General features: G+C 47.6%; 1 protein-coding gene across 2 annotated transcripts in view; it reads left to right on the forward strand.

The window, feature by feature from the left end:
- RPTOR (regulatory associated protein of MTOR complex 1) overlaps nucleotides 1–14962 on the forward strand; it is a 304649-nt gene extending 289687 nt beyond the window's left edge. For both annotated transcript variants that reach the window (XM_084646962.1, XM_084646963.1), the window contains 6 exons: nucleotides 2022–2128; nucleotides 7788–7915; nucleotides 8459–8545; nucleotides 12187–12303; nucleotides 12913–13042; nucleotides 14823–14962. In XM_084646962.1, the coding sequence (XP_084503088.1) occupies nucleotides 2022–2128; nucleotides 7788–7915; nucleotides 8459–8545; nucleotides 12187–12303; nucleotides 12913–13042; nucleotides 14823–14891 (638 nt within the window). In that variant the 3' untranslated portion in view covers nucleotides 14892–14962. The remainder of the gene's footprint in view (nucleotides 1–2021; nucleotides 2129–7787; nucleotides 7916–8458; nucleotides 8546–12186; nucleotides 12304–12912; nucleotides 13043–14822) is intronic.
- The last annotated feature ends 11893 nt before the right edge of the window (nucleotides 14963–26855 follow it).

Here is a 26855-nt window from a genome sequence, read left to right on the forward strand (position 1 = left end):
CCAAAGTAACAGTCAGTTTGACTCACAAGATAAAGATATGAACTGTCAGCTTAACTGTGGGTCCTGAATTTCATGTAATAAGATGAGACCATCAATGTCACTGTCTTCTGATCCTGCAGTACAAGGTGGGATCAGGAGAAGGCTCGGTTGTGCTTTTCCAGGAGGGGAAGTAGGTAGCAAATTAGGTCTGCATCTGCACAAAACACTGTAATCCCATTGTCCTCAAAGCAGACTTACTATTCATTAAGGTGCTTCCATTTCTGTGCTTCATGCCCTGTCCAATTGTGGCAGCCTAACCTCTTTCCTTGTGGTGGCAGTTAGGATGTTTACTTTGCTAAATGGTATCAGTGCACCTCAAATGGCAACCAAAGCATTGCAAGGTATTTAAATTCCTGCTAGTGCTAATTTTGAAGAGCAAGATCAGAAAAAAACTCACTGAATCCCTTTTTGAGAAGGCACCTCTGTGTGTCTCTTTGGGATCTTTCTAGCGTTAGAATCTTTCACAAAAGGTCCTGATGGAAACAAGAAAAATGAGGCCGCAATCCTAATCTATTACAGGGTTAGTGTCTGACTCTTGTGAGTCTTCTGCTGTAATATACCCACCTTGCATTTGGCACCATGTTCTAATCTGTACTATGAGAGCACCAGTGCAAAGCTGCTTGTGAAAAGAGGAGACACTAGATTCTATCTTGGTTTGTATAAAAGAGAACTTGTGCATGTAAGAGAATGCAAACATCTGTGCAATGAAATTCATTTCAGGTTTCCTTGCCCTGGGATTTTTTTTTCATTTCTGTATGTTCATATGCATAGAAATCTCTCTGAGAAACCCACAGATCCAGGGTCAGTCAGTCTCCCAGCAGAGGAAGCAAAAGATAATTGGTATATAGCTTTCTGTTCAAAGCAGAATGTTTAGGCACTGTGCAGGCAGCTTGTAGCTAGTGTAAAGAAGACCATTCTAATTAAATGTACGGGAATTCTTCCTTGGAAATTACCCTACCAATTAGGAGTTTGCAGAGCCTGCTATTTCCCAAGTCCAAAGTAGCTACCTTTCTCTGCCATTCGTATGTTGTGTACTTACGCACTGTTGACTCTCTCTATGGCTTTTACCACTTAATCCTCTCAATGGGAGAAGGGGTGAAAGACAGTAATTTGTTGAATAGAAATTGCCATTCTTTGCCACAGCAAAGATCACTAGTTCATATAGTCGGCCAACGTGTCTGTAGCAGGGGTCTGTATCAGATGCTTCAGGGTAAGGTAAAGCCCTTGTAATGCTCCAGTACCATGGGAGGAAATTTCTTCTAGACCCCTGCTGGCAATCAGTTTTTGCCCTGGAGCATGAGGATTGAGAGCCCTTATACATGTATTCTATGTAGTGTAACTGCAGAATGTTTTCCGTATCCATACACGTCACTTTTTTTGAGTCTTACTGAGCTATTTAACTCAATATCCTGCAGCAGCAACTTCCACAGCTTCACCATTCCGTGTGTAAAAACATGTCCTCTTAATCACATGCAATATTTCGATATGAGTGGGGATAAGAAATTATGGCAATCCATAGATTCCATAGTCCTTTGAAAGCAGCGCCGTCACCCTGCTGGGTGCTCTAACTCACGCCAATCCAGTCTACTCAAGACACTCTTTAGCCTAGTCTTTTTATAGGGTGATGAATAATGTATGGCTCCATTGTCCTGCAGAGGGCTGGTTCCATTTTCCTGTAGAGGCCATGTGGACCTTTTGGAGTGTCTGCCAGAAGGGAACTTTGCTGAGCAGAGAGATTCCTCTTCCAGCTCAAGGGGGGAGCAGTGTCTTCTATTGCACGCCTAGTCCAGTGAGTGAGGGACGTCACTTAGAACTCAGGAACAGCTGGTTTGGCCCAATTTTGAGTGAGTGTGTGTGTGTGATTTTAAGATTTTCCTAGCTATACTAAAAAGCATCAGATCACAAAACTTGGTCTTTGGCTCTGTCAAGCTCTGTCTGTGTTTATATGAAGAATAATTTCCATGTCCTGTGTTTTTTCTCAGGAGCAGGAATGGTGGTGGACTGGGAACAAGAGACTGGGCTTCTCATGACATCAGGAGATGTGCGGATTATCCGGATCTGGGACACAGATCGAGAAATGAAAGTACAGGTAACAGCTGCATGTTTGCCCCTTTAACCCTTTCGCTGGTACTGGAGCTTACAGATCTCCTAGCTGACACCCTGGAATTAGGCCCCAGGGAGCGTATTTCCAGGACACCTACCATACAGCAATTTAACAAACACAGTTCAGAGGTTCTCAAACTGTGGTCTCCGGCGAGCGGACTTGTCACATGATGCTGGCTCTCCTCCTTTTCAGCTGCAAAATCCCATTACGAGACAGCTAAAAATACTCTAATACTTTCCTAATGTTACAGTGCTTGTCCCTGTAGGAAGTTGCTGTAGCTCTGCTGAATGTTGTGCAATTGCATTTGGGGAGGAGGGGACCAGGCAGTCACGAATGGGAGGTCAGGTGTCTGGTACAGTCTCCCTGTTACAGCATCGTCCTGCTATAGAACACCTTGAGAGGGTAAAGTGCAGTGATGGAGAGGGTGAGGTGCCCCTCAGACTTGGTAGCTTCAGCTCCTAGAATTCTCTTGAAATTATACAGGGCTAATCGTTAAAACACTGTCCATTTTCCTTCCCACCTGCCCTCTAAGGCCCGATTCAGGAAAGCATCCTTATTCAGTAAGCATGCATTGAAGCACTTTCATAGATTCCAAGGCCAGAAGGGACCACTTTGATCATCTATTCCAGGGCTTCTCAAACTTCTTTGCACCACGACCCCCTTCTGACAACAAAAATGCTACACGATGCCAGGCAGGGGGTCAGGGCCAAAGTCAGAGCCCCACCACTCTTGGTGGGGGGGCGGGGGGGGAGCCAAATCCAAATCCCAAGGGCTTCAGCCCCAGGCGGGGGCCTCTAACCTGAGCTGCCTCCACACTCAGGGCTGAAGCCCTTGGGCTTTGGTCCCAGGCAGTGGGGCTCAGACTTCAGCCCTGGGCCCCAGCAAGGGTAATGCCAGCCCTTGGTGACCCCGTTAAAACGGGGTCCCAACCCACAGTTTGAGAACCACTGATCTAGTCTGAACTCCTGTGTAACACAGGCCACAGAATGTCCCCAAAATAAATATTTTTTAGAAAAATATCCAGTCTTGATTTAAAAAATTGTCAGCAATAGAGAATCCATCAGGACTCTTGGTGAATTGTTCCATTGGCTATTTATTTTCACCGTTACACCTTATTTTCAGTCTGAATTTTTCTAGCTTCAATTTCCAGCCATTGGATCATGAGATCCCTTTCTCTGCTAGATTAAAGAGCCTATTATTAAATATTTGTTTTCCATGTAGATACTTATAGACTGTAATCAAATCACCCCTTAACCTTCTCTTTAAGCCAAATAGATTGAGCTCTTTGAGTTTGTCAGTGTAGGGCAGGTTTTCTAATCCTTTAATCATTCTCGTGGCTCTTCTCTGAACCCTCTCCAATTTATCAGGGCTTTCCTGAACCAGGGCTGGAATGCTTAGGATGACATCTATATGAGACATTATCTGATCTCACACCGGTATGGCTGAGATCAGAATCTGGCCCAGGACTGTGTGGCCACAGACTATAAAGCATTGAAAGCGCCCATTGCTTCTGCAAGTGGCTGCGCAGCACCAGCCATCTCTTAGACCAGTGGTTCTCAGCCAGGGATATGTGTACCACGGGGGGTATGCAGAGGTCTTCCAGGGGGCACGTCAACTCATTTTATTTGCCTAGTTTTACAACAGGTGCTAGAGCCCTGCAGCAGGGCTGGGATCCCGCAGGCCCTGCAAGACCCACTGCCATAACAGCAGGAGAGGGATAAAAATCCAGCAATCAATGTGGGAGCGCTTGGGAGTGAGTATTGTGGGGCATGACGGGAGCAGGGTTTCAAAAATAGTCCTGTTGCACCGCAAACACCATGAACACTCGGGCCAGCAGCCACCGCTCTCCAACTGCCCGGGTCTGAAGGCAGCACCGCCGCCAGCAGCAGCTTGGAAGGGTGTCATGGGATGGTATTGCCATTCTTACTTCTGTTGTCAGAGCTGGGCAGCCGGAGAGTTTTTAAGTGAGGTGAAGCTTGGGGTACACAAGATAAATCAGACCTGAAAGGGGTGCAGTTAGTCTGGGAAGGTTGAGAACCACGGTCTTAGACAGTTTCCTTTCAGATTTATGGGGCTCTGCCCTTCAGGACTCCAAGCTCTTACCATTACTTTCATAACAATCAAATGCTTCCCACCTTTAAAATGCTCCTACACCAAAGCACATATATTTCCATTTAAAATAAATGAGGACAAAAACTGTCAGCTTGCATGTCAACTGTGATCCAATTAAAATGCTAGGTTTCAGAGTAGCAGCCGTGTTAGTCTGTATTCGCAAAAAGAAAAGGAGGATTTGTGGCACCTTAGAGACTTAATCAATTTATTTGAGCATAAGCTTGCGTGAGCTACAGCTCACTTCATCGGATGCATTCCAGTGAATGCATCCGATGAAGTGAGCTGTAGCTCACAAAAGCTTATGCTCAAATAAATTTGTTAGTCTCTAAGGTGCCACAAGTACTCCTTTTCTAATTAAAATGCTGTTTAGGTAGTGTAAGGAGAAGCAGCAGATCTGCAAGAATAAAGTCACCATGCAGGGGGAAATGAAGACTAGTCTCCAAAGGTTTTAGAAATTAATTACCTCTCGATGAACATTAATTATGACACTTCTGACCCTGCAATGCAGCATAATTAAGCCTATGCTAATCTTAATTACTTTCCAATATTATTTTATCTGTGTAAATCAGAAATCAGTAGGGTGAAAATATTTTAAATTAGAATCGTTAATGATTGTATTGAGAGTATCTAAAAGCATTCGATTTCTTTTTTTTTTTTCTAAGTGTGCAAATTGGTTTTGTTGAGATCCTGATGATCAAAACTTCCTCACTTAGTCACTCCACAAAGCTGAGATTCGGCACGGAGAGCTAATAAAGATGCCTTCCCACCCTTTGAACCACTGCAAGAATACCTTTGGGGGCACGTTGCATATAGCGGCGGAGCAAGTACTTTCTTTCCACACCAGCTGCATGTTCCTGCCACAGAGAATAAAATCCAATCGTGGATCTTATGGAGTTAGAATAACAGTGTAAAAACAGCCCCCAAAGTTAGGTGTCTCCAGCAAACAGTTAATTCAGCAAAGGCTGCAAATGACAGCTAGAGAAGGTGAATGCGCACAGGAACAAAACCAGGATTCAGGTGTAAAATTAGCTAATGCAATTCCAAAGTGCCTATTCAGTTGTTACCCTCGCTTGAAAATGTTGCTCCGTTTTAGCTGTTTAATTCTTCTTCACGGTTGTATACCTATTATTCTGACTGATTCTTTTGTTTGTAGCAGATAAAGAGGGCAAAGCTACAGCATTAGAATAATAGTGTAGGGTGTATTTCCACCAATATCATCCTGGTGCTTTAAATTCTTATTCTCCAGATCAATACTTTTAAAAAGGTATGCAGTCTCTGGCTTCTGCTGATACCCCAAAAGTACAAACTCTTTTATCCTAGTGCAGGGAAGTGGGAGAGAGGACTGCTGGGTTCTAGGGTTGGCTTGGCACTGTTGCACTGTGTTACCGTACACAAGTCACTTAATGAGACAAGAAATCATTAGATATTCGCACTCAAACTGAAATTTAAATTCCGCCTTTTTTCTGTAATATCCTGGGACCAACATTTCCACAACAACACTGTAAACAGCAAGTCACTTAATGACATGATGCCTTAACTTATCCATCTGTAAAATGGGAGTAATAATTCCCAGCCTTACAGGGAGGTTTTAAAGGGTTTTGAGATCCACTGATGAGAGATGTAAGAGAGAGGCAAAACACTGATAAAGTAAAAATGGAAATGACCAACCAGAATGGCTATTACCCAGAATGACTCTAATTATGACTAATGGGAGACGTTTTCTGGCAAGACGATTTTATTCTTTCCAGAGGACGAAGAGGGTTTCAGAACTAATGGCAGATGAAGTGCTCGCATGGTATATATTATGGTATAAAGTAGAAACCTGTGAAACGAAAAGGCCTCCTGTTGTACCAAAGCTTTTCTTAATAGGTTTGTTACTTCTAGTTGCTCTCCATTGCCAAAGTATCTGCTCTTCCAGGAAATAGATTTTGGGTTGATGCATGGAAATGTCTCCCGCTTAACAGATCTATTCTTTGATCAGATCAAGTGTCCTACTGCTTTTCAGTACTCTGGAAGTTTATTCCTTTTTCAGAGGCACGTTTAAACTGCCTTGCAATATTTGTGTTTTGGTTTGGTGCACAGAGTTATACTCTGCAGGTCCGTTCCTAACAGGAGTTTAAGTAGATGCTTCTGCCAATAACGTGCTCTCTCTCCCCTTTTCATGTAGGTTTGGTTTCTTTTTTACGTCTGACTTAGCTGCAAGCTATTTATTTTCAGCGAGTGTGTGTCTCTTCAGTGGCTCATCTCCTCCTGCTTTTTTAACCGAGGTTTTATTATCCACCTTGCCTTTCTAGCACCATTTACAACCAACAGAAGTTGAAGATGTTTATGGAAAGAATTCCTTGTGAATATTTATCTTAACTAATTAGGTGTTTTTAGGAGGAGAATAACAACGATTCTTCCTTTCTGAGATGGACTTTCTCCTTTATTTTGGTGTGTAAAAGTTTAATTATTCCCAAAAGCTGATCTTTGAACAGAGCTTGTTGTGCTGCCACAAAGGAAACCCACGTGTGTGTCTCGCTGCCGAGGCTGAGCTCTGAGGATTGAGGGAGCGGCTCATTCAGGCTGCAGGGACAGTCCTGATTCAGTGACCCCCTACTCACCGCTTACAGATTCCTGTAATTGCCTTGACAACAGCCTGGCAGAAAGCTAGCCATCCCTGGGTATGTGTACGCAGCGTTTTGGAGCGAGCCTCTTCACCCGGATTTGCAGACTTTGAGTTAGCAGGGCTTGCGCGAGTGCTCTAAAAATAGGGGTGTGACAGCTCTTTGAAGTTGTTACTCTGGTTCTGAAGTCCACCCGCTTCCCTAGGCTTCAGAGCCTGAGCTCCAGCCCAAGCCATAACTTCAAAGTGCTGTCTACACAGCTGCTTTTAAAGCACCAGTGGAAACCCCGCTAGCCCAAGTCCTGAGCTTGGAGGCTCCTTCTGAAATGCTATGTAGACATATTGCTTTTGTCCCAGCTGGAGGTTCACTTCTGCCCCCAGGTGAGTGCAGAACTGTAGGGTTAATAACCTTACAGGGGAGGGAGAATGTGTGAAAATCACAGTTTAAATTGGCTTGTGATCAGGGTAAAGGAGAGAGGAGATTCCTTGAAACACGTAGGTGAGCCTGGGTCCAGCAGAAGGCCCTTTTGAAGGTAGCTAATGGGGACAGCTACACTGCAATAAAAGACCCGCAGCATGGCCATGGTTGGCTCAGGTCAGCTGACTCAGGCTAATGGGGCTCGGGCTGCAGGGCTAAAAATTGCAGTGTAGACATTCAGGTGCAGGCTGGAGCCTAGGCTCTGAGACCCTTTGAGGGGGGTGGGTCTCAGAGCCTGGGCGCCAGCCTGAGCCCAAACGTCTATGCTGCAATTTTTAGCCCTGCAGCCTGAGTCCCGCAAGCCCAAGTCATTTGACCTGGGCCCTGAGATTCGGTGCCACGGGTTTCTTATTGCCGTGTAGATGTACTCAATATTTCCTGTTTTGGGCTGTGGATTTAGGAGGCGCTTTACGCTTTCAGCCTGGTTTGTGTGTGTGCTTTGTCCCTAGGATATCCCCACAGGAGCTGACAGCTGTGTGACCAGCCTGTCGTGTGACTCTCACCGCTCATTGATCGTGGCAGGGCTCGGTGATGGCTCCATCCGTGTCTATGACAGGAGGATGGCTCTGAGTGAATGGTAACGAACTGCAGCATTCCCTTTAGCCCACTGCAGTCCCCCTGACTGGCAAATGATCTCCACCCTGAGTCTTACTGGTCTCTTGTCGCAAAGGCTCCACATTCAGAGTGCACTTGCCAGCTGTCACACTGGCTTCAGTAACTAGAATGCGTCACTGAAAGACTTTGTAATGTTTCAGTGAGCCCTTTATAGCCTTCGTTATGGTACCTGTGTGCCCAGTCCCGCTCATTAATATTATCCCACCTCAGCAACCTTGCCTGTTGGTTCAGGGATTTTCTCAGCTGACTCGGAGCTCTGTGGTACTTCCCTGCCTAGTGACAAGGATCATGTCCTGCATCATTAGGCCCCCAGATTTGCTAACAAAGGCCAGAGGTGTGAGAAGGAATGGCCCTTTTCTTCACCTCCGTGATTTCAACCAGCAGGACTCAGAAGGTCCCTAGCTGCAGAGCTCCAGCTGCAGATATTAGAGGAGCTCACTGTGCCTCCTCAGATTTCCTCTGCCTTCCTTCCAAAAAGTTTCCCCTTTCTCTGCTTGCTCCTCAGCCGCGTCATGACCTACCGGGAGCACACAGCTTGGGTTGTGAAAGCATATTTGCAGAAACATCCTGAAGGCAACATCATGAGTGTCAGGTAAAAGGGTCTTGAATATTGGAGATATTTTCCCCTCCCTTTAAAAATTGGTCACTGATATGTCAACACCAAAGAAGGTAAAGCTCTGCACTTTGGCATTTCAGCTCAGCAGTTAACTCCTGCTCCAAAACTTGGTGAGGGAAGGGAAGGAGAAGGAAAGAAACCTGTAGCCTACCTGGAAGTGAATGAGGGGGCTCAAGGAGACATTGTATGCTCTGTTTCTGCTTCCTTATTGCAAATGGCCTTGTGGGGGTCCTAGGTGAGAGGACGTTCACTTTGCATCCTCTGGGCATATTGCTGTGCTGGATTACTTCACCATATAGCAATTTTCTACACATAAAGACATTTCTGCTGCTCAGTAAATACTGTGTGGAGAGCAGCCGATATTTATTTGCCTGTTAAAGGGACAGCAGAATACAATTTACAGTCACAAAGATGCAGTTTGTCCACAGAGATGCTCTTCTTCCTTGTTTACAGAATGAAAACAGAACCTAATTCTCCAGGACATAATGCTTTCCGGAGGCAGGGGATAGAGTGGCAAAATTTATCACGGTTTTTAGAAAGGGGCTTAGATGGTGCATCTGCCAGATTTGTTATTCTCCTGTGTTAGAGTTTTTAATCTTCCTCATAATCTCCCTCAGCAATCCCAGGGAGCCAGGTCGGCATCACTGCCTTGCATGCCTCGCTTCCTCTCCACCACATCCTCCTCAGCAGTGTCAGAAAGACAGGAGAAAATGTCTGGTCCCCCATCCCAAAGCAACAGGACTGTGGTCAAACAAGCCATCCTGCAGTTCATTTCCTCTCCAGAAAGGAATGCCTTTGGGCTCAGAATAACTACAGTATCCATGAAGAGTGGCTTTTATAAAAGAATTCTCACCAGCAACTGGTTCCAGTATAACTATTTCCTGAAGTGCCTCAGACATTTGTGTTGCCAACTCCACATAGCAGGAAGTCACCAGACAAACCCACACACACACACGAGTGTAGTCACAAAATCATTCACAAGCATCTCAATAGTGTTGTTAAAATCCATTCCATGCTCTTACTACATTTTATTGCATGCAAGGAGCAACTACACCAGTACACCGTCATCATCAGGAGGGCGCCTTCTGCTCATTGGGAAGGAAACTGCAGCCTTCTGGTCACTGGGAAGGGCGTTCTGTACACTGCAGCCCAGTACGGCTGGGGTTGGTTAATTTCAGCTGAGCCTCCTTTCTTGCCAGCCTGGATTTGAGCCAGCAGGTTAGCGAAAGGGAGGGCCCAGAGCCGGGGGGAAGAGGGCATTCGCTTGGCCTGAGCTTGGTGTTACAGAGAGTCAAGAAAGTAGATTTAAAAACAAAAATCCGCTCGCTGGACCCCTTCCCCGCACTTCCAGGGTTTGATTTCTGAAAACAGCTGGGCAGCTAACCCCAGGCCAAGCCAGGGGAAGGAGTAAAGGGGAATTGAAATCAAGCTAGCTCTGCCTTTGATCCTGTAGTAAGGGCTTCATCCCTGGAGGCACGGTGCCCCCCGTTCCACTGGGGCCATGGCCCTGTCTCATCCCACCCCACCTTCCGTCCATACGGCTCTCCTCGCTAGTTAACCTGCCTCCCCCGCCCAGCCCGCTTCATTAGCCGTCTTACCCTGCATCACAGGGTGTGCTGCCTACTACAGAGTGGAGAGAAAGAACATTTGGATAAAAACAAGCCCTGGCAAATGTGCTGCTCTCTCCAACATGCGCCTGGCTTTAGCAAAGTATTTAATTAGCCTCCACAGACTTCATTTCCTCGCCTGCAGGTTGTAGCAATCTCTGCACAAGCAGCCCTGGAATGTGACTCCTTCCGAGGACGTGCTCAATTGAGACGTAACGACATTGACTTGGTGTGCAGCACAATGTAGTAAAAAGAGCGGATTTTATTAACACTTGAGCTGTTTGTGAATGATTTTGTTACTATACATATGGGTGACATCTTCCTCTGATTGGTAGGGTGATTGGCAGTGACAGTCGCTAGATTCATCGCTGGTCACTTGGACACTTACTTTCTCACTAGGGAAACCAAAAAGTCACTAAATCGGCAATGCTGGCAATAATTACCCAGTGAAATCCTAGGGGACCCTCATCTGGATCAAAAAGCATGAGAGAATGAGTTTATAACCTAGAATTGACCATTGTAACCAGATCACCTGGGAAAGCTCACTCATACGGCTAAAGGGATCGTGACACCTAGGCTGGATAGTCATGTGGCCCGTTGTCCAGCCATTTTGATCTAACCGCTAGTGCCATGATTAGATTGTCCTAGTATCTAGTAGCCCTTTAAGGATTCTTACTCCAAAATCTCAGCTTTACAGTTTCATAGAGCATTGAAAGAGGTAGGCCCGGCTAGCTGTGCCTTAGACTCACTTCTTAATTGTGCTTAATTGTGGGGAAAATATGTCAGTGGTGGGGAGGGGGTGGGGAACAGCATGTCCGGTACAGAGAGCCACCTGTGCCTATAAAGTAATCTAGCTTTAATAACCCCTCTGCTTAAGGAATAATCAGCAACTGAGTTTTTAAATTTTCATCTGATCTCAAAATCCCATTGTTTGGGGCTGGGCTAGTTCCTTGAAATACTCCAGCCCCCGCTTGTGCAGACTGATATTTCTATGACATTTCAGTCATCTTTACATAAGCTCCACAGTTCAGAAACAGCTGTGTTAAAGGTGACCAGTGTCCTTCTAATTACTGCTGGTTCAGGATCGCTGTCTCTATTGGTTATCACTGGGCCTCTCAGCAGCATTAGACCCAGTGGAGTCTGACATCCTCATACTAGTTAGAACCTGCTGTTATTCAGTTTATATCTTGCTTATCTCATCCCCTGGTGTCTGTTTCACTGGGTCAGAGCAGCTATGAATCTTTTCTTTGTTGCTGCCTTACCCTGTTGGCTGTATCTAGGGCCAGTTCTGTTCTGCACTGGTAGCTTTGCCTGGAGCAACCCTTAGAAGATACAAGCTGTTAATCAGCATTTGCTGACATCTGCTCCAAAGGGTACTCTGAACAGCAGGGGGCTTATGGACCAGAGTCCAAATAACTGGCAGAATGGGCAGTTCCATAGAAGCCCCTTGGATTACTGCCTGCAGCTGGAATGTAGCAGTCACACTGGATGGAGGAAAAGGAACTGGGGCCTCATACATGGCTTGTTGTACTGTGTGCGACATACCAATGGAAGCACTTTTGTCATGTCGATGGGGGTGGGGTAAGATAGTGGTCACTCTTCAGGACAGTGAACATTCTTTCCTTTCTGTGTGTGTACAGTATCTAGCCTACTGTGGATCCTGCTGGAAACAAATGATGCTGGGGTGGATAAGGTCACAATGCGGGACATAGACGGGGAGAGGTGGTACTGGGCTGAATCTCTCCTCAGGTGTAGTCCTTCTGTCAGCGCCATAACCCGGGCAGTGCAGCTGCCCAGGGCGCAAAGCCGCGGGGGCAGAGAAATGACAGAATAAAACTGTAGGTGGCACAAGTAGGCTTGCTTGCCCCGGGCACTAAAATGCCCAGTTATGGCTCTGCTGTGCGTCATGGTGGTCTGTTCACAGGCAAGTGAGTGGCCTTTCTCTGGGGCTTTTGCGGCTGCACTTCCAGTGGGACAGAGTCTAATGTTGTGAACCTCCTCTGTTGATAGTGTGAATGGAGATGTCCGTTTCTTCGACCCCAGGATGCCAGAGTCTGTGAAGGTCCTTCAGATAGTCAAAGGGCTGACCGCCCTGGACATTCACCCACAGGCCAATCTGTTTGCATGGTAGGTTCTGACCCCATCCCACCTCCTCTGTGGAACAAAGAGAGACGAAATCCATCATTACAAATACCATTCATGTCTCTTTTTCCCCTTTGCTATGACCAGTGCCGCTTCATTCCCATGTGTGCAGTTCAGGTATTTTAACCCTTTTGTGTGTTGTTGAAACCTTTGCACTGGTGACTCAGAGTGATGGTGCAGGGTGTTGCCAGTTCTCAGTGTGTCAGACTCCCTACCCAAAGGCAGCAGGTGTATGGCAGGACTGAGAGGGGAGCCCCAGCATCCACTTCACGATCACGGTGCCATGGTAGCTGTGGGAGAACCGCCTTAGGGGAACATGCACTTTCATTGGCTCTATATATTTTACATCTTGAATTTACAGCAGAACGGGTAGATCCTCAGTTCGAGCCTGTCTATAAATCTCTCTGTGCTGAGGCTGCTGCAGCATGGATTAAAACCAATCTCTTTGCTTATAAGAACACATGGTACACACTTTTGCTTTATAAATGACTCCCGTCTCCATAGCCAAGCAGTAGTGAGTAGAAAACCCTTTATGTAGAAATGAAGAATATTGTCAGAATGTGGTGAGTATATGGTGATCTCTCTTCCTTCCAGTGGCTCAATGAATCAGTTCACTGCAATCTACAATGGGAATGGAGAGCTGATCAACAATATCAAATACTATGATGGATTTATGGGACAGAGAGTCGGAGCCATCAGCTGCCTGGCTTTCCATCCTCATTGGGTCTGTATTTTCTTTTTCACTTCGGAATTTTTTTTTGCAGTTCTGAGTGAAGTTCTGTGAAAAAGGGGCTGGTCACAATGACTAAAGACCTCCCCTTGTACAGGGGGCTGCTGCACAGTCTTGCCCAACACAAGTGCACCTTAGTTCCTAACCTGCAACCTAGCTGCTTCCGTCCAGGAAGCCACCCTGCTCTGTCAGTGCAGTGCAATCCTATCCCAACAGCAGTGCATGCTGCTCTGGGGCCGAACCTGTGCAAATACGGCCCGTTGCACCAAAGTGTGCAGCAGTTAATTAAGGTGCAGAAATGCCCACTAAGGGCTAGAACAGGATTCCAAACTTCGGAGCCATTTTTGATCACTGGTTGCCTGCCCATTTTTTCACTTCGCTCTGGAACTGCCTCTTGATTTAGCTTTTCGCTCATGACAGCTTATGCCAGAGCTGTTCTGTAAGGTGTGTCAGCCTAGAACTCAGCGAGCACCGCCATCCTACTCTACAGGAGCCAGCTCTCTCCACCAGCACATACACATGAGACAAGCCAATATTTAGCCCAGATTACGGAGCACCTCTTTATTCTGTTGCTTTTCCTCTAAAACTGATACCACCACCAAATGCCTCAGAAGCGGCTGCTGTCTCAGCAATGTAGACCGAACCCACTTTACCACCATATAACACTGTAGGTGTGCATGGGGCTGTGCGGTAAAAAAAAAACCTGCTGAAAATATAAGCGTTCCTGCACAATCTAAAGGCAAGAGTTCTTAAAATTCAGAATAAAACAGGGTGGAGAGAGGTCTTGCAATGGGAATGTGTCGCAAAGCAGGTGACTCTGCACTGTTCTTTAGAAGGAGGGGAATGAGGGTGTCTGGTAGTTGTTTAATTAGGAGATGTCACACATTTGCAGTATGGCCTGAGACAGCTGGAGATGGGAATAGGTGAGGGAGATAGAAGGAGGAGCAGAAAGTAGCTGAATGGGGAATAGGGAGCAGGTGAAAGTTAAATGAGGCAGTCATGTTGGAACCTTGAAGGGTCAGGGCATAAGTGGTTTACATTTAATGAGAAAGGACAGTGGCATTTGATGAAGAGCCTGAAGCAGTGGAGAGAGCAGTGAGCGGAAGAAGAGCTATGATGTAACATGCTTTTGGCCCTCCGATCTGGGGCCGGGGTGGGGGGGACTGGGGTAGTGGTTTCTCTGGATGTGCATTTTACATCCTGAGGAGGAAGGCAATAAAGGGGAGCTTGTGCATCTGTCTGCTGCTCCTTTGCAGTGGGAAATCACCCTGCAAGAAGTCAAACACCTAATGAAAGGTTTGGGTGCTGGGAAGAGGGGGTTAGCAAGTCTGAAAATTTTGTCTCCTTTAAAATAAGCAAACAAAGAAACCCTCTAGTCCTGGTCTCTTCGAAGCCTGGAATTGCTCCTGGGGTTCTCGATAGACAAGGGTGCTAGTTTTCAATCCAGGGGATTGTTTGTAACAAACACATTTCTGATCATTTAGAAGAATTATAGTAGAAGTTGGCAGCTAAGGGCCACCATAATTTTTGCCTTCAGCTGAAACAGTGGCAAACAATGACATATAGCCTGGGACAGGTGGAGGAAACTGTTGTAGCTACCATGGCAGACCCAGCTAGGAGTTCCCTAGCATCTGGCCAGCATTGCTCAGAATGCTGAGACTCACCACCTGGGCTGATTTGTATCTTGTAGCCCAAATTGTTTTGCCCCTTTCTTTTCTTTTTCCCTCCCCCCATGACTCCTGCATATTTCACTTGTTTGCTCTCTGTCCCACAGCCTCACCTGGCAGTTGGAAGCAATGACTACTACATCTCAGTGTACTCGGTGGAAAAGCGGATCAGATAACAGCAGCCTCACTGGAGAAAGGGAGAGTCCCAGCGGGCAGGGCTATGTCTCACCTGTAATGTAGATAGAGAAATGATCGACGTGAATGTTTAGTGTTGGCTGCTGCTGCTGCCACCCATAACCTGAACATATTTTTTTCTTTTGACTCAGCTACTGATGACTTGGAGAGGTGGTAAGAGAGACAATCTCCTGTTTTCATTTCAGCCATAACCTCTAAAAACTACAGAAAAGGAACATTTCTTTTTTGTTTTCAATGGTTGCTTCTGTTACAAACATGGTTCCAAGGCTCCAAAGGACTGGATGAGACAATACCTTTGTGAGGAGCTTTTATTTCAGTCTTTGTTCCTTTGTTTCATGGGGGTCTAGGTAACTTAAGGAATGAAGTCAGGACTCACCTACAGCTCCATGCTTTCTCATCCTACCAAGTGACCCCTCTGTTACGTATCCTGTGCCAAAGAGCAGTCCCTCTGGCAGACAACAGGATCCCAGCTGGCCGCCTGCAGAATATCACACCTAGTCTTGAGCAATCTGTGTGTAACAGAGAGAAGGGAGACAGGAAATCATCTGCTGTGCTTGCTGGCCTCCCTCTCTCATGTTCCTTCTCCAGTGGAAGTACAGACAGAGTGAGTGGATCAGCATGCAAGGCAGCGAGGAGGAAGAGGGAAGGTGATCGCAGGTAAGGAGAATAGGAGCAGTGTGGAACACTGACAGGCCATATAGCTCTGCATCCAGATGGAGGAGAACCAAGAAAATGAGCAACATCTTCTGTGCCCTAAGGAAATTGGATCGTCACTGATGTCACTACTTTCTGTTCATGGGCACCTTCATATGTCAGTGCAGATGAATGGGGTGAAAGACTTTCTTATTCACTCCATTGTTTCAGGAGTCGCTGTCCCTTTGCCCACAGTACGCCCCCAAAGCCACATGAGATGTCCTGACAACTACAGACAGAGAGAGGGCTTGTTGTAGCCCTGCCTTAAACCATAGGCTTTCCTTTTGCTCAGAAGTGCTAATATTCGGCTAGCTAATGGACGTGAACATTTTCTCATACGTGACTGTATGCACCCAGCTGTATACATGTGCATTTGCATACACCTTGGTGTATATGCATCTGGGCATATTTGTGTGTGTCTGTATGAACCCAGGCAGATACGCATTGCATTGGCATGTCCTTGTGTGTTGACACATCTGGGCATCCATGTGTATGTTCTGATCACAAGAGAATCACTGCCGTCCTGGAGGGAGAGGGGCCAACAGCAGATCCTTCTGCCTTGTGCAAGACCATCTTGTCCCCAATCTCTAGGGAAAGCTAATACCCTCTCCCACTCCTTTCATGCCTGTTGGTAATGAAGATTCCTGTCCCTTGGAATCCAGAATGTGTCTGGAGATTGATTTGGGGAAGGAGGTGGCAAAGCTGAAGGGAGCATTTCCCCAGTAAAGTACTGTCTAGATGTGAATCAGCTGGGCAGGAAGAACAAAACCCTGTAAAGTAACAATGATGATGCTAAGCTATCCAAAGCTAGGAAAACTCTCTCCATTCTGGTTCTGGCATCGCCATTACTCACAGGCCAGCAGAGGTACCTAAGTCAATGACAGTAGTGTTAATGAGAAAAGAAATGAACAACATTGTTGCTTTTTGTTGTGGGCAGTAGCTTCACCTCCCCCACTGAACTCAGCTGGGGATGGCTGACCATGTTTAACATGCCAGAGCATTTTGCTTCCGGAGATGCTCATTCAGCATTCACGCAGCCTGAATGCAGCCAGGCAATGCCATGGCATCAGAATCACCCAGGAGACTGTTGTGCTCTGCCATTAAAAGTCAAATAGTAAAATGCTGCTGTCTGCAAATCTCAAAGTATTCCTGTTGCAAGGTGGCTTGAGCTGAGGGGACTGAGGCAGGTACCCCAGCTGGGGCGCGCCCCCCACTCACAAGCACAACTGCAGCCTTCTGTACCCTAGGGTGATCTAGGGGCCACCTCACAGGATGCTGAATCGAAAGCGATGGAAGGAAATCTGGAGGAGCTGCTGTTTTACCTAAACCTCTGTGTTTTTCTACGGTGTGGACTTCCAAAAGTTAGTGATGAGCTTAAAAAAAAATTGCCTCTCTTGGTGGCCCATTGAGCTGCTGTTACACACAGGTTTACTTGCCCCAGTGTCTGTTGCAGTGGTACCAGTCTCGACCCTCTGATTACCATGCCTGTCCCTCTGCGTGTGGCTCTGAGCTCAGGGAATGGCCAAGGACAGGCGTGCTGGCCAGCATTGAGACAGAGGTTGGGATTTGCAGATAACTGACTAACATGCACTATTTACAAACACCATAGATTTTTAACCTCAATCAGTGGATTTGTTTAAAGAACAAGCGATACCTGGCAAAATGCAAAGGTGCATCGTGGGAAGCTGCTTTGTCTTCATACCAGCATTCCCTGAGCGCCCTCCCAGCCTGTGCAGCCAGGAGTATGGTTTTTAACTGACTCTGCCTGTTGAGCTTTCATCTAAGCGTTTGTGCGTGTCTGGGCGCTGTTTTCACAGGTCTGATGCAAAAATTCAATCATGAAGTTTAACCAAGGCTCTGGAGAGCATCCTACCTAAAAGTTCACTTATCTCTATTTATTTTACAAAAATAAAAAAGATATTAAAAAAAATAAACTCCAAGATTGTAATGTGAGAGTAAAATAAATACAAACAATAAATGGTTAATAAAGCATAAATGCAGAAACAGCCTGTGGTCAGGTCGTTTTATTGTAATGAATGGGAGGAGTTAGTGTTGCCTAGTCTTGAGAGCAGGAAAACAGGCTGTGTAGGGTGGGGGGAAAATCATAGAAATGTAGGGCTGGAAGGGACCTCAATATGTCATCTAGCCCAGTCCCTGCACTGAGGCAGGATTAAATATTATCTAGACTATCCCTGACAGGTGTTTGTCTAACCTATTGTTAAAAATCTCCAATGACTGAGAACCCATAACCTCTCTAGGTAATTTGTTCCAGTGCTTAACCACCCTGACAGTTAGGAAGTTTTTCCTAATGTCCAACCATTGCTGAAATTTGTGTGTTGCTTCTTGTCCTGTCCTCAACGGTTAAGGAGAATAATATATCACTCTCCTCTTTATAACAACCTTTTACGTACTTGAAGACTATTATCATGTCCTGCCTCAGCCTTGTCTTTTCCAGAGTAAAAAAACCCATTTTTTCAATCTTTCCTCGTAGGTCATGTTTTCCTAGCTCTTTTATCATTTTAGTTGCTCTCCTCTGGACTTTCTCTAATTTGTCCACATCTTTCCTGAAGCGTAGTGCCCAGAACTGGACACAGTACTCCAGCTGAGGCCTTTTGAGTGCTGACTGAAGTGGAAGAGTTACTTCTCATGTTTTCCTTACAACACTCCTGCTAATCCAGCCCAGAATGACGTTCACTTTTTTGCAACATTTAGTTTATTTAGGGTATGTCTACACTATGGAATTAGGTTGAATTTATAGAAGTCGGTTTTTTAGAAATCGGTTTTATATATTCGAGTGTGTGTGTCCCCACAGAAAATGCTCTAAGTGCATTAAGTGCATTAACTCGGCGGAGTGCTTCCACAGTACCGAGGCAAGCGTCGACTTCCGGACCGTTGCACTGTGGGTAGCTATCCCACAGTTCCCGCAGTCTCCGCTGCCCAATTCTGGGTTGAGATCCCAATGCCTGATGGGGCAAAAACATTGTCGCGGGTGGTTCTGGGTACATATCGTCAGGCCCCCATTCCCTCCCTCCCTCCGTGAAAGCAAGGGCAGACAATCATTTTGCGCCTTTTTTCCTGAGTGACCTGTGCAGACGCCATACCACGGCAAGCATGGAGCCCGCTCAGGTAACCGTCACCGTATGTCTCCTGGGTGCTGGCAGACGTGGTACGGCATTGCTACACAGTAGCAGCAACCCATTGCCTTCTGGCAGCAGACGGTGCAATACGACTGGTAGCCGTCATCGTCATGTCCGAGGTGCTCCTGGTCACGTTGGCCGGGAGCGCCTGGGCAGACATGGGCGCAGGGACTAAATTTGGAGTGACTCGACCAGGTCATTCTCTTTAGTCCTGCAGTCAGTCCTATTGAACTGTCTTATGGTGAGCAGGCAGGCAATACGGATTGCTAGCAGTCGTACTGTACCATCTTCTGCCGGGCAGGCGAGATGAGGATGGCTAGCAGTCGTACTGTACCATCTTCTGCCGAGCAGCCATGAGATGTGGATGGCATGCAGTCCTTCTGCACCGTCTGCTGCCAGCCAAAGATGTAAAAGATAGATGGAGTGGATCAAAACAAGAAATAGGCCAGATTTGTTTTGTACTCATTTGCTTCCCCCCGTCTCCTGTCTAGGGGACTCATTCCTCTAGGTCACACTGCAGTCACTCACAGAGAAGGTGCAGCGAGGTAAATCTAGCCATGTATCAATCAGAGGCCAGACTAACCTCCTTGTTCCAATAGAACAATAACTTAGGTGCACCATTTCTTATTGGAACCCTCCATGAAGTCCTGCCTGAAATACTCCTTGATATAAAGCCACCCCCTTTGTTGATTTTAGCTCCCTGAAGCCAACCCTGTAAGCCATGTCATCAGTCGCCCCTCCCTCCATCAAAGCAATGGCAGACAATTGTTCCGCGCCTTTTTTCTGTGCGGACGCCATACCAAGGCAAGCATGGAGGCCGCTCAGCTCACTTTGGCAATTAGGAGCACATTAAACACCACACGCATTATCCAGCAGTATATGCAGCACCAGAACCTGGCAGAGCGATACCGGGCGAGGAGGCGACGTCAGCGCGGTCATGTGAGCGATCAGGACATGGACACAGATTTCTCTCAAAGCATGGGCCCTGCCAATGCATGCATCATGGTGCTAATGGGGCAGGTTCATGCTGTGGAACGTCAATTCTGGGCTCGGGAAACAAGCACAGACTGGTGGGACCGCATAGTGTTGCAGGTCTGGGACGATTCCCAGTGGCTGCGAAACTTTCGCATGCGTAAGGGCACTTACATGGAACTTTGTGACTTGCTTTCCTCTGCCCTGAAGCGCATGAATACCAAGATGAGAGCAGCCCTCACAGTTGAGAAGCGAGTGGCAATAGCCCTGTGGAAGCTTGCAACGCCAGACAGCTACCGGTCAGTTGGGAATCAGTTTGGAGTGGGCAAATCTACTGTTGGGGCTGCTGTGATGCAAGTAGCTCACGCAATCAAAGATCTGCTGATATCAAGGGTAGTGACCCTGGGAAATGTGCAGGTCATAGTGGATGGTTTTGCTGCAATGGGATTCCCTAACTGTGGTGGGGCCATAGACGGAACCCATATCCCTATCTTGGCACCGGAGCACCAAGCTGGCGAGTACATAAACCGCAAGGGGTACTTTTCAATAGTGCTGCAAGCTCTGGTGGATCACAAGGGACGTTTCACCAACATCAACGTGGGATGGCCGGGAAAGGTACATGACGCTCGCATCTTCAGGAACTCTGGTCTGTTTCAAAAGCTGCGGGAAGGGACTTTATTCCCAGACCAGAAAATAACTGTTGGGGACGTTGAAATGCCTATATGTATCCTTGGGGACCCAGCCTACCCCTTAATGCCATGGCTTATGAAGCCGTACACAGGCAGCCTGGACAGAAGTCAGAAGCTGTTCAACTCCAGGCTGAGCAAGTGCAGAATGGTGGTAGAATGTGCATTTGGATGTTTAAAGGCGCGCTGGCGCAGTTTACTGACTCGCTTAGACCTCAGCGAAACCAATATTCCCACTGTTATTACTGCTTGCTGTGTGCTCCACAATATCTGTGAGAGTAAGGGGGAGACGTTTATGGCGGGGTGGGAGGTTGAGGCAAATCGCCTGGCTGCTGGTTACGCGCAGCCAGACACCAGGGCGGTTAGAAGAGCACAGGAGGGCGCGGTACGCATCAGAGAAGCTTTGAAAACCAGTTTCATGACTGGCCAGGCTACGGTGTGAAAGTTCTCTTTGTTTCTCCTTGATAAAACCCCCCGCCCCTTGGTTCACTCTTGCTTCCCTATAAGCTAACCACCCTCCCCTCCTCCCTTCAATCATTGCTTGCAGAGGCAATAAAGTCATTGTTGCTTCACATTCATGCATTCTTTATTCATTCATCACACAAATAGGGGGATGTCTACCAAGGTAGCCCAGGAGAGGTGGTGGAGGAGGGAAGGAAAATGCCACACAGCACTTTAAAAGTTTACAACTTTAAAATTTATTGAATGCCAGCCTTCTTTTTTTTTTTTTTTGCAATCCTCTGTGGCGGAGAGGCTGGTTGGCCGGTCGGCCCCCCACCGTGTTCTTGGGTGTCTGGTTGTGGAGGCTATGGAACCTGGGGAGGAGGGCGGTTGGTTACACAGGGGCTGTAGCGGGGGTCTGTGCTCCAGCTGCCTTTGCTGCAGCTCAACCATACACTGAAGCATACTGGTTTGGTCCTCCAGCAGCCTCAGCATTGAATCCTGCCTCTTCTCATCACACTGCCGCCACATTTGAGCTTCAGCCCTGTCTTCAGCCTGCCACTTACTCTCTTCAGCCCGCCACCTCTCCTCCTGGTCATTTTGTGCTTTCCTGCACTCTGACATTATTTGCCTCCACGCATTCGTCTGTGCTCTGTCAGTGTGGGAGGACAGCATGAGCTCAGAGAACATTTCATCACGAGTGCGTTTTTTTTTTCTTTCTAATCTTCACTAGCCTCTGGGAAGGAGAAGATCCTGTGATCATTGAAACACATGCAGCTGGTGGAGAAAAAAAAAGGGACAGCGGTATTTAAAAAGACACATTTTATAAAACAGTTGCTACACTCTTTCAGGGTAAACCTTGCTGTTAACATTACATACATAGCACATGTGCTTTCGTTACAAGGTCGCATTTTGCCTCCCCCCCACCGCGTGGCTACCACCTCAACCCTCCCCGTGGCTAACAGCGGGGAACATTTCTGTTCAGCCACAGGTAAACAGCCCAGCAGGAACGGGCTCCTCTGAGTGTCCCCTGAAGAAAAGCACCCTATTTCAACCAGGTGACCATGAATGATATCTCACTCTCCTGAGGATAACACAGAGAGATAAAGAACGGATGTTGTTTGAACGCCAGCAAACATACACTGCAATGCTTTGTTGTACAATGATTCCCGAGTATGTGTTACTGGCCTGGAGTGGTAAAGTGTCCTACCATGAAGGACGCAATAAGGCTGCCCTCCCCAGAAACCTTTTGCAAAGGCTTTGGGAGTACATCCAGGAGAGCCGCGAATGCCAGGGCAAAGTAATCCTTTCACATGCTTGCTTTTAAACCATGTATAGTATTTTAAAAGGTACACTCACCAGAGGTCCCTTCTCTGCCTGCCAGGTCCAGGAAGCAGCCTTGGGTGGGTTCGGGGGGTACTGGCTCCAGGTCCAGGGTGAGAAACAGTTCCTGGCTGTCGGGAAAACCGGTTTCTCAGCTTGCTTGCTGTGAGCTATCTACAACCTCATCATCATCATCATCTTCTTCGTCCCCAAAACCTGCTTCCGTGTGGCCTCCATCTCCATTGAAGGAGTCAAACAACACAGCTGGGGTAGTGGTGGCTGAACCCCCTAAAATGGCATGCAGCTCATCATAGAAGCGGCATGTTTGGGGCTCTGACCCGGAGCGGCCGTTCACCTCTCTGGTTTTCTGGTAGGCTTGCCTCAGCTCCTTAAGTTTCACACGGCACTGCTTCGGGTCCCTGTTATGGCCTCTGTCCTTCATGCCCTGAGAGATTTTGACAAAAGTTTTGGCATTTCAAAAACTGGAACGGAGTTCTGATAGCACAGATTCCTCTCCCCATACAGCGATCAGATCCCGTACCTCCCGTTCAGTCCATGCTGGAGCTGTTTTGCGATTCTGGGACTCCATCATGGTCACCTCTGCTGATGAGCTCTTCATGGTCACCTGCAGCTTGCCACGCTGGTCAAACAGGAAATGAGATTCAAAAGATCGTGGTTCTTTTCCTATCTACCTGGCCAGTGCATCTGAGTTGAGAGTGCTGTCCAGAGCGGTCACAATGGAGCACTCTGGGATAGCTCCCGGAGGCCAATACCATCGAATTATGTCCACAGTACCCCAAATTCGACCCGGCAAGGCTGATTTAAGTGCTAATCCACTTGTCAGGGGTGTAATAAGGAAATCGATTTTAAGAGCCCTTTAAGTCGAAATAAAGGGCTTCGTGTGGAAGGGTGCAGGTTTACATCGATTTAACCCTGCTAAATTCGACCTAAAGTCCTAGTGTAGACCAGGATTTAGTTTGTGATCCAACATAGCCCCCAGATCCTTTTCTACTGTACTCTCTAGGCAGTCATTTGCCATTTTGTATTTTTGCAATTGATTATTCCTTCCTAAGTGTAGTATGTTGCATTTCTCCATGTTGAGTTTCATCCTATGCGATTCAGACCATTTCTCCATTTTCTCAAGGATAAGATTCTAATCTTATCCTCCAAAGTGGTTGCAACCCCTCCCAGCTTGATATCATCTGCAAACTTTACAAGTGTATTTTCTATGCCAAATCATAATCATAATATCCAAATCATTTATGAAGATATTGAAAAGAACCAGACCCAGGACAGATCCTTGCGGGACCCCTTTCAGTCTGCCCTTGCGGCTTGATTTTGAACCGTTGATAACTAGTCTGTGTAGTTTCCAGCCATTTCTGCACCCACCTGTATAGTAATTTCATCTAAGCTATATTTCTATAGTTTGTGTATGAGAAGGTCATGCGAGACCGTATAAAAGCCTTACTAAAGATGAGATAGATGACCTCTTCTGCTTCACCCACCCAGCCATAAGACTTGTTACCCAGTCAAAGAAGGATGTTAGGTTGGTTTGACATGATTTGTTCTTGACAAATCTACGTGGAGGGAATGGGAGCCTCTGTGGGGCTCCATTGTGGATGTGAAGGGATCTTTAACAGAGGGAAAGAAAGAAGGGAGGCCCTATCGCTTTCACTTGGGTACTTCCCTGGTTTTCAGCATGTGGAGGTAGAACTTGTTCTGTCTGGAAACCCCCTGCACAGCACCCCTGCAGCACATTCCCCAGGTGAGAGCAGACAGGGGCATGCGTTGGTGCCTCTTGGTGCAGTGGGGGAAGGGAAGGTGGGTGAATGGGTCTGTGAGTGAACAGAGAACCAAGAGTTCGTTTCCACTGACACTGCTTTAGAAGTCATGTCTCTCTCTCACTCAGGCTGAGTGCTGCCAGAGGCAACATGTATCACTTCTCAGGGATGCCATGAGCAGCACCAGCGGAGGATCTGCTGTCCACAAACTTGAGAGCATACATCCATTCTCATCCACCTGGACCTCTCTGCAGCATTTGACACTGTTGACCATATGGTAGAGCTGTCTCATTGGAGAGGGAGCTCAGGGGTCCAGGGTAAAACTATTTGAGCCTGTGATGAATGTGGGAATTTTGGTAATTTTTTAATGATTCCTGTGTGCACCTGTGTTTCCCACTGGCTTTGCATCACTGTGCATAGAGTGAAGAGAAGGGATGAGGCATTTGACTCACATAGCAACCTGGTTGGAGACTAGAGTCATTAACAAGCTGAATAAAGTCTACACATGTGAATGAAAGATCCAGAAGAGTCCCAATGGCTGGGACTTAAAGACCTAGTGACCAACAACCAAGAGAGAAGAGATTTCCCTCCACTCCCCTGCAGGGAAGCAGAGCAGTGGCCCCAAGCTGGAGGAAAAAAGGGAAAGGGGTCAGGTGGCTGTGTTAAGAGCTGAGCACGCAGAGATACCTGGAACCAAAGGAAAAGGGACAGAGACGAGAGCCAAGATGGCTTCGACAGCAGCATGGCTCGAAAGAGTGAGCATATTGGGTCAGACCAACGGGCCATCTAGCCCAGTCTCCTGTCTTCTGACAGTGGCCAATGCCAGGTGCTCTAGAGCGAATGAACAAAACAGGCAGTCGTCACGTGATCCATGGATCTTAACCTTTCCCTCTCTATGCTAACTTAAGGCCTTTCAGATTCTGTATGCCAGGTGACTAATAAATTGTTACCGCCTTTAGAAAAGGCTGCCTGGTGACACTACGCATACTGAGTGAGAGCATTTCACCTTGAAGGGGCAAGGACAAGCCTCCTACAGAATTCTGGCTTGGCTGGATTCATTCAAGGAGCCAGGGAGACTGACATGGATTGCTGCTGTCCAAAGACCCAGTCTCCGAGTCACGGAGGCCATGGGTCCACCCCTGTGGAACTATGTGGATCCTGGGAGTTTGGCATACTAAAGGGGTAACTCCCAAGGGACTGGGTACGGGCTGGGGCATAGACCAGACACTGTGAATCCATGACAGAGCTCTTCCTGGAAGGATTCACCGAGCAGTAGTGATGGAAGACTCCACCTCCTCTACTAGATCCCTCACGTGTGGAGACCCACAAGAAACAGGTTTCTCTCTGGTCCTGTTCAACACCTATATGCAACCACTAGCAAACTTGTCAAACTGCATGGACTCAAGTGCCAGCAATATGCAGATGAGACACAGCTCTACCGATCCTTCAGCCCATGCCCGCACCACTACTGCCACGATGGCCCAGTTCCTGGATGAGATCAGCTCAGGGGCGAAGAACAGTTGGCTGAAGCAGATCCTGAGCACGGCAGAGGAAAGCATCTTGAGGAACCGCGGTGCAGTTGAAGGTTCACACACACACATACACACAACTGATCTATTTGTGTCCATAGGAGAGGAGGCTCATGCATGCCCCACTGACTCTGAGCTCTCACATTATAGCAGCATCCTTGAGTAAGGCTGCGTGTCTGTCACGGAGGTCATGGATTCCGTGACTTTCCGTGACTGCTGCAGCAGCCAGTGCGGCTGGCTCCGGGGCTGCCCGAGCACTTGGGCGGCTCCGGGGCTGCCTGAGCACTTGGGCAGCCCCTGGGCCAGCAGAAGGAGCAGTTTGGGGGTGGGAGGGGGCTCAGGGCTGGGGCAGAGGGTTGGGGTGCGGGGTGGCACTTAACTCGGCGGGGCTCCCCGGAAGCGGCCAGCATGTTCCTGCAGCTCCTAGGCGGAGGGGCCAGGGAGTTCTGCACACTGCCCCTGCCTGCAGGCACCACCCCTGCAGCTCATGACGGGGGCAGCGTGTGGAGTCCCCCCGGCCTTCCCTCCCCCTGGGAGCTGCAAGGACATGCCAGCCGCTTCCGGGGAGCTGTATGGAGTTGGTTAGGGAACCTGCCAGCCCCCCTTCCTCCAGCACCAGCGGGGGTCCCGAGCCATGTGCCACCACCCATCCCTGCCAGAGCACCTGCGGCGCCTCCGGACCCCCCCCCCCACCGAGCACCCACGGCCCCCTGGCCCAAGTTTTAGTTAGAGATATATAGTACAAATCATGGACAGGTCACAGGCCGTGAATTTTTGTTTACTGCCTGTGGCCTGTCTATGACTTTTACTAAAAATACCTGTGACTAAAACGTAGCTTTATCCATGACGCTTACTGCCATATCTGGTTATTTAGGAGTCTCTACCCCATCCTGATGAACAGTGGTCTGGCTTCACCCTCTCTTGGCTGGATTACAGCACCACAATATACCTGGTACGGAAAGCTTCAGTCCATCTCCACGGCAGCACTGGCTACCACGTGTGCATAACACCTGTCCTGCACTCCTTCTACTGACTCCCCATTGAATGTCAACTCAAGTTCAAGGTCTCAGTCCTTATCAGCCTGGGCCCAAGATATCTTAAAGATCAAGTAAAGCTCTTGGATGAAGACCATGGTCGGCGACTTCATTCCTCTGGCACAATGGAACTTTCTACAATAAGGGTAAAGCTCATCTGTGCAGGAGACGGAGCTTTCCCAGGGACCAGCCCAAGACAGGGAATGAACTCTCCCAGGACCTGAGGACCGTCACAAACCTCACCCCCTTCTGCTCTGAGTGCAAGTTACGTTCCTTTGACTTTGCCTTGTCTAACATGGGGCTGTGTGTGTGTGTGTAAAGCAAGACATTCCACTGCACACACCTCTCC

This window comes from Lepidochelys olivacea (genome assembly GCF_965140295.1).
Source record: "Lepidochelys olivacea isolate rLepOli2 genome assembly, chromosome: 14".
Classification (NCBI taxonomy): Eukaryota; Metazoa; Chordata; order Testudines; family Cheloniidae; genus Lepidochelys; species Lepidochelys olivacea.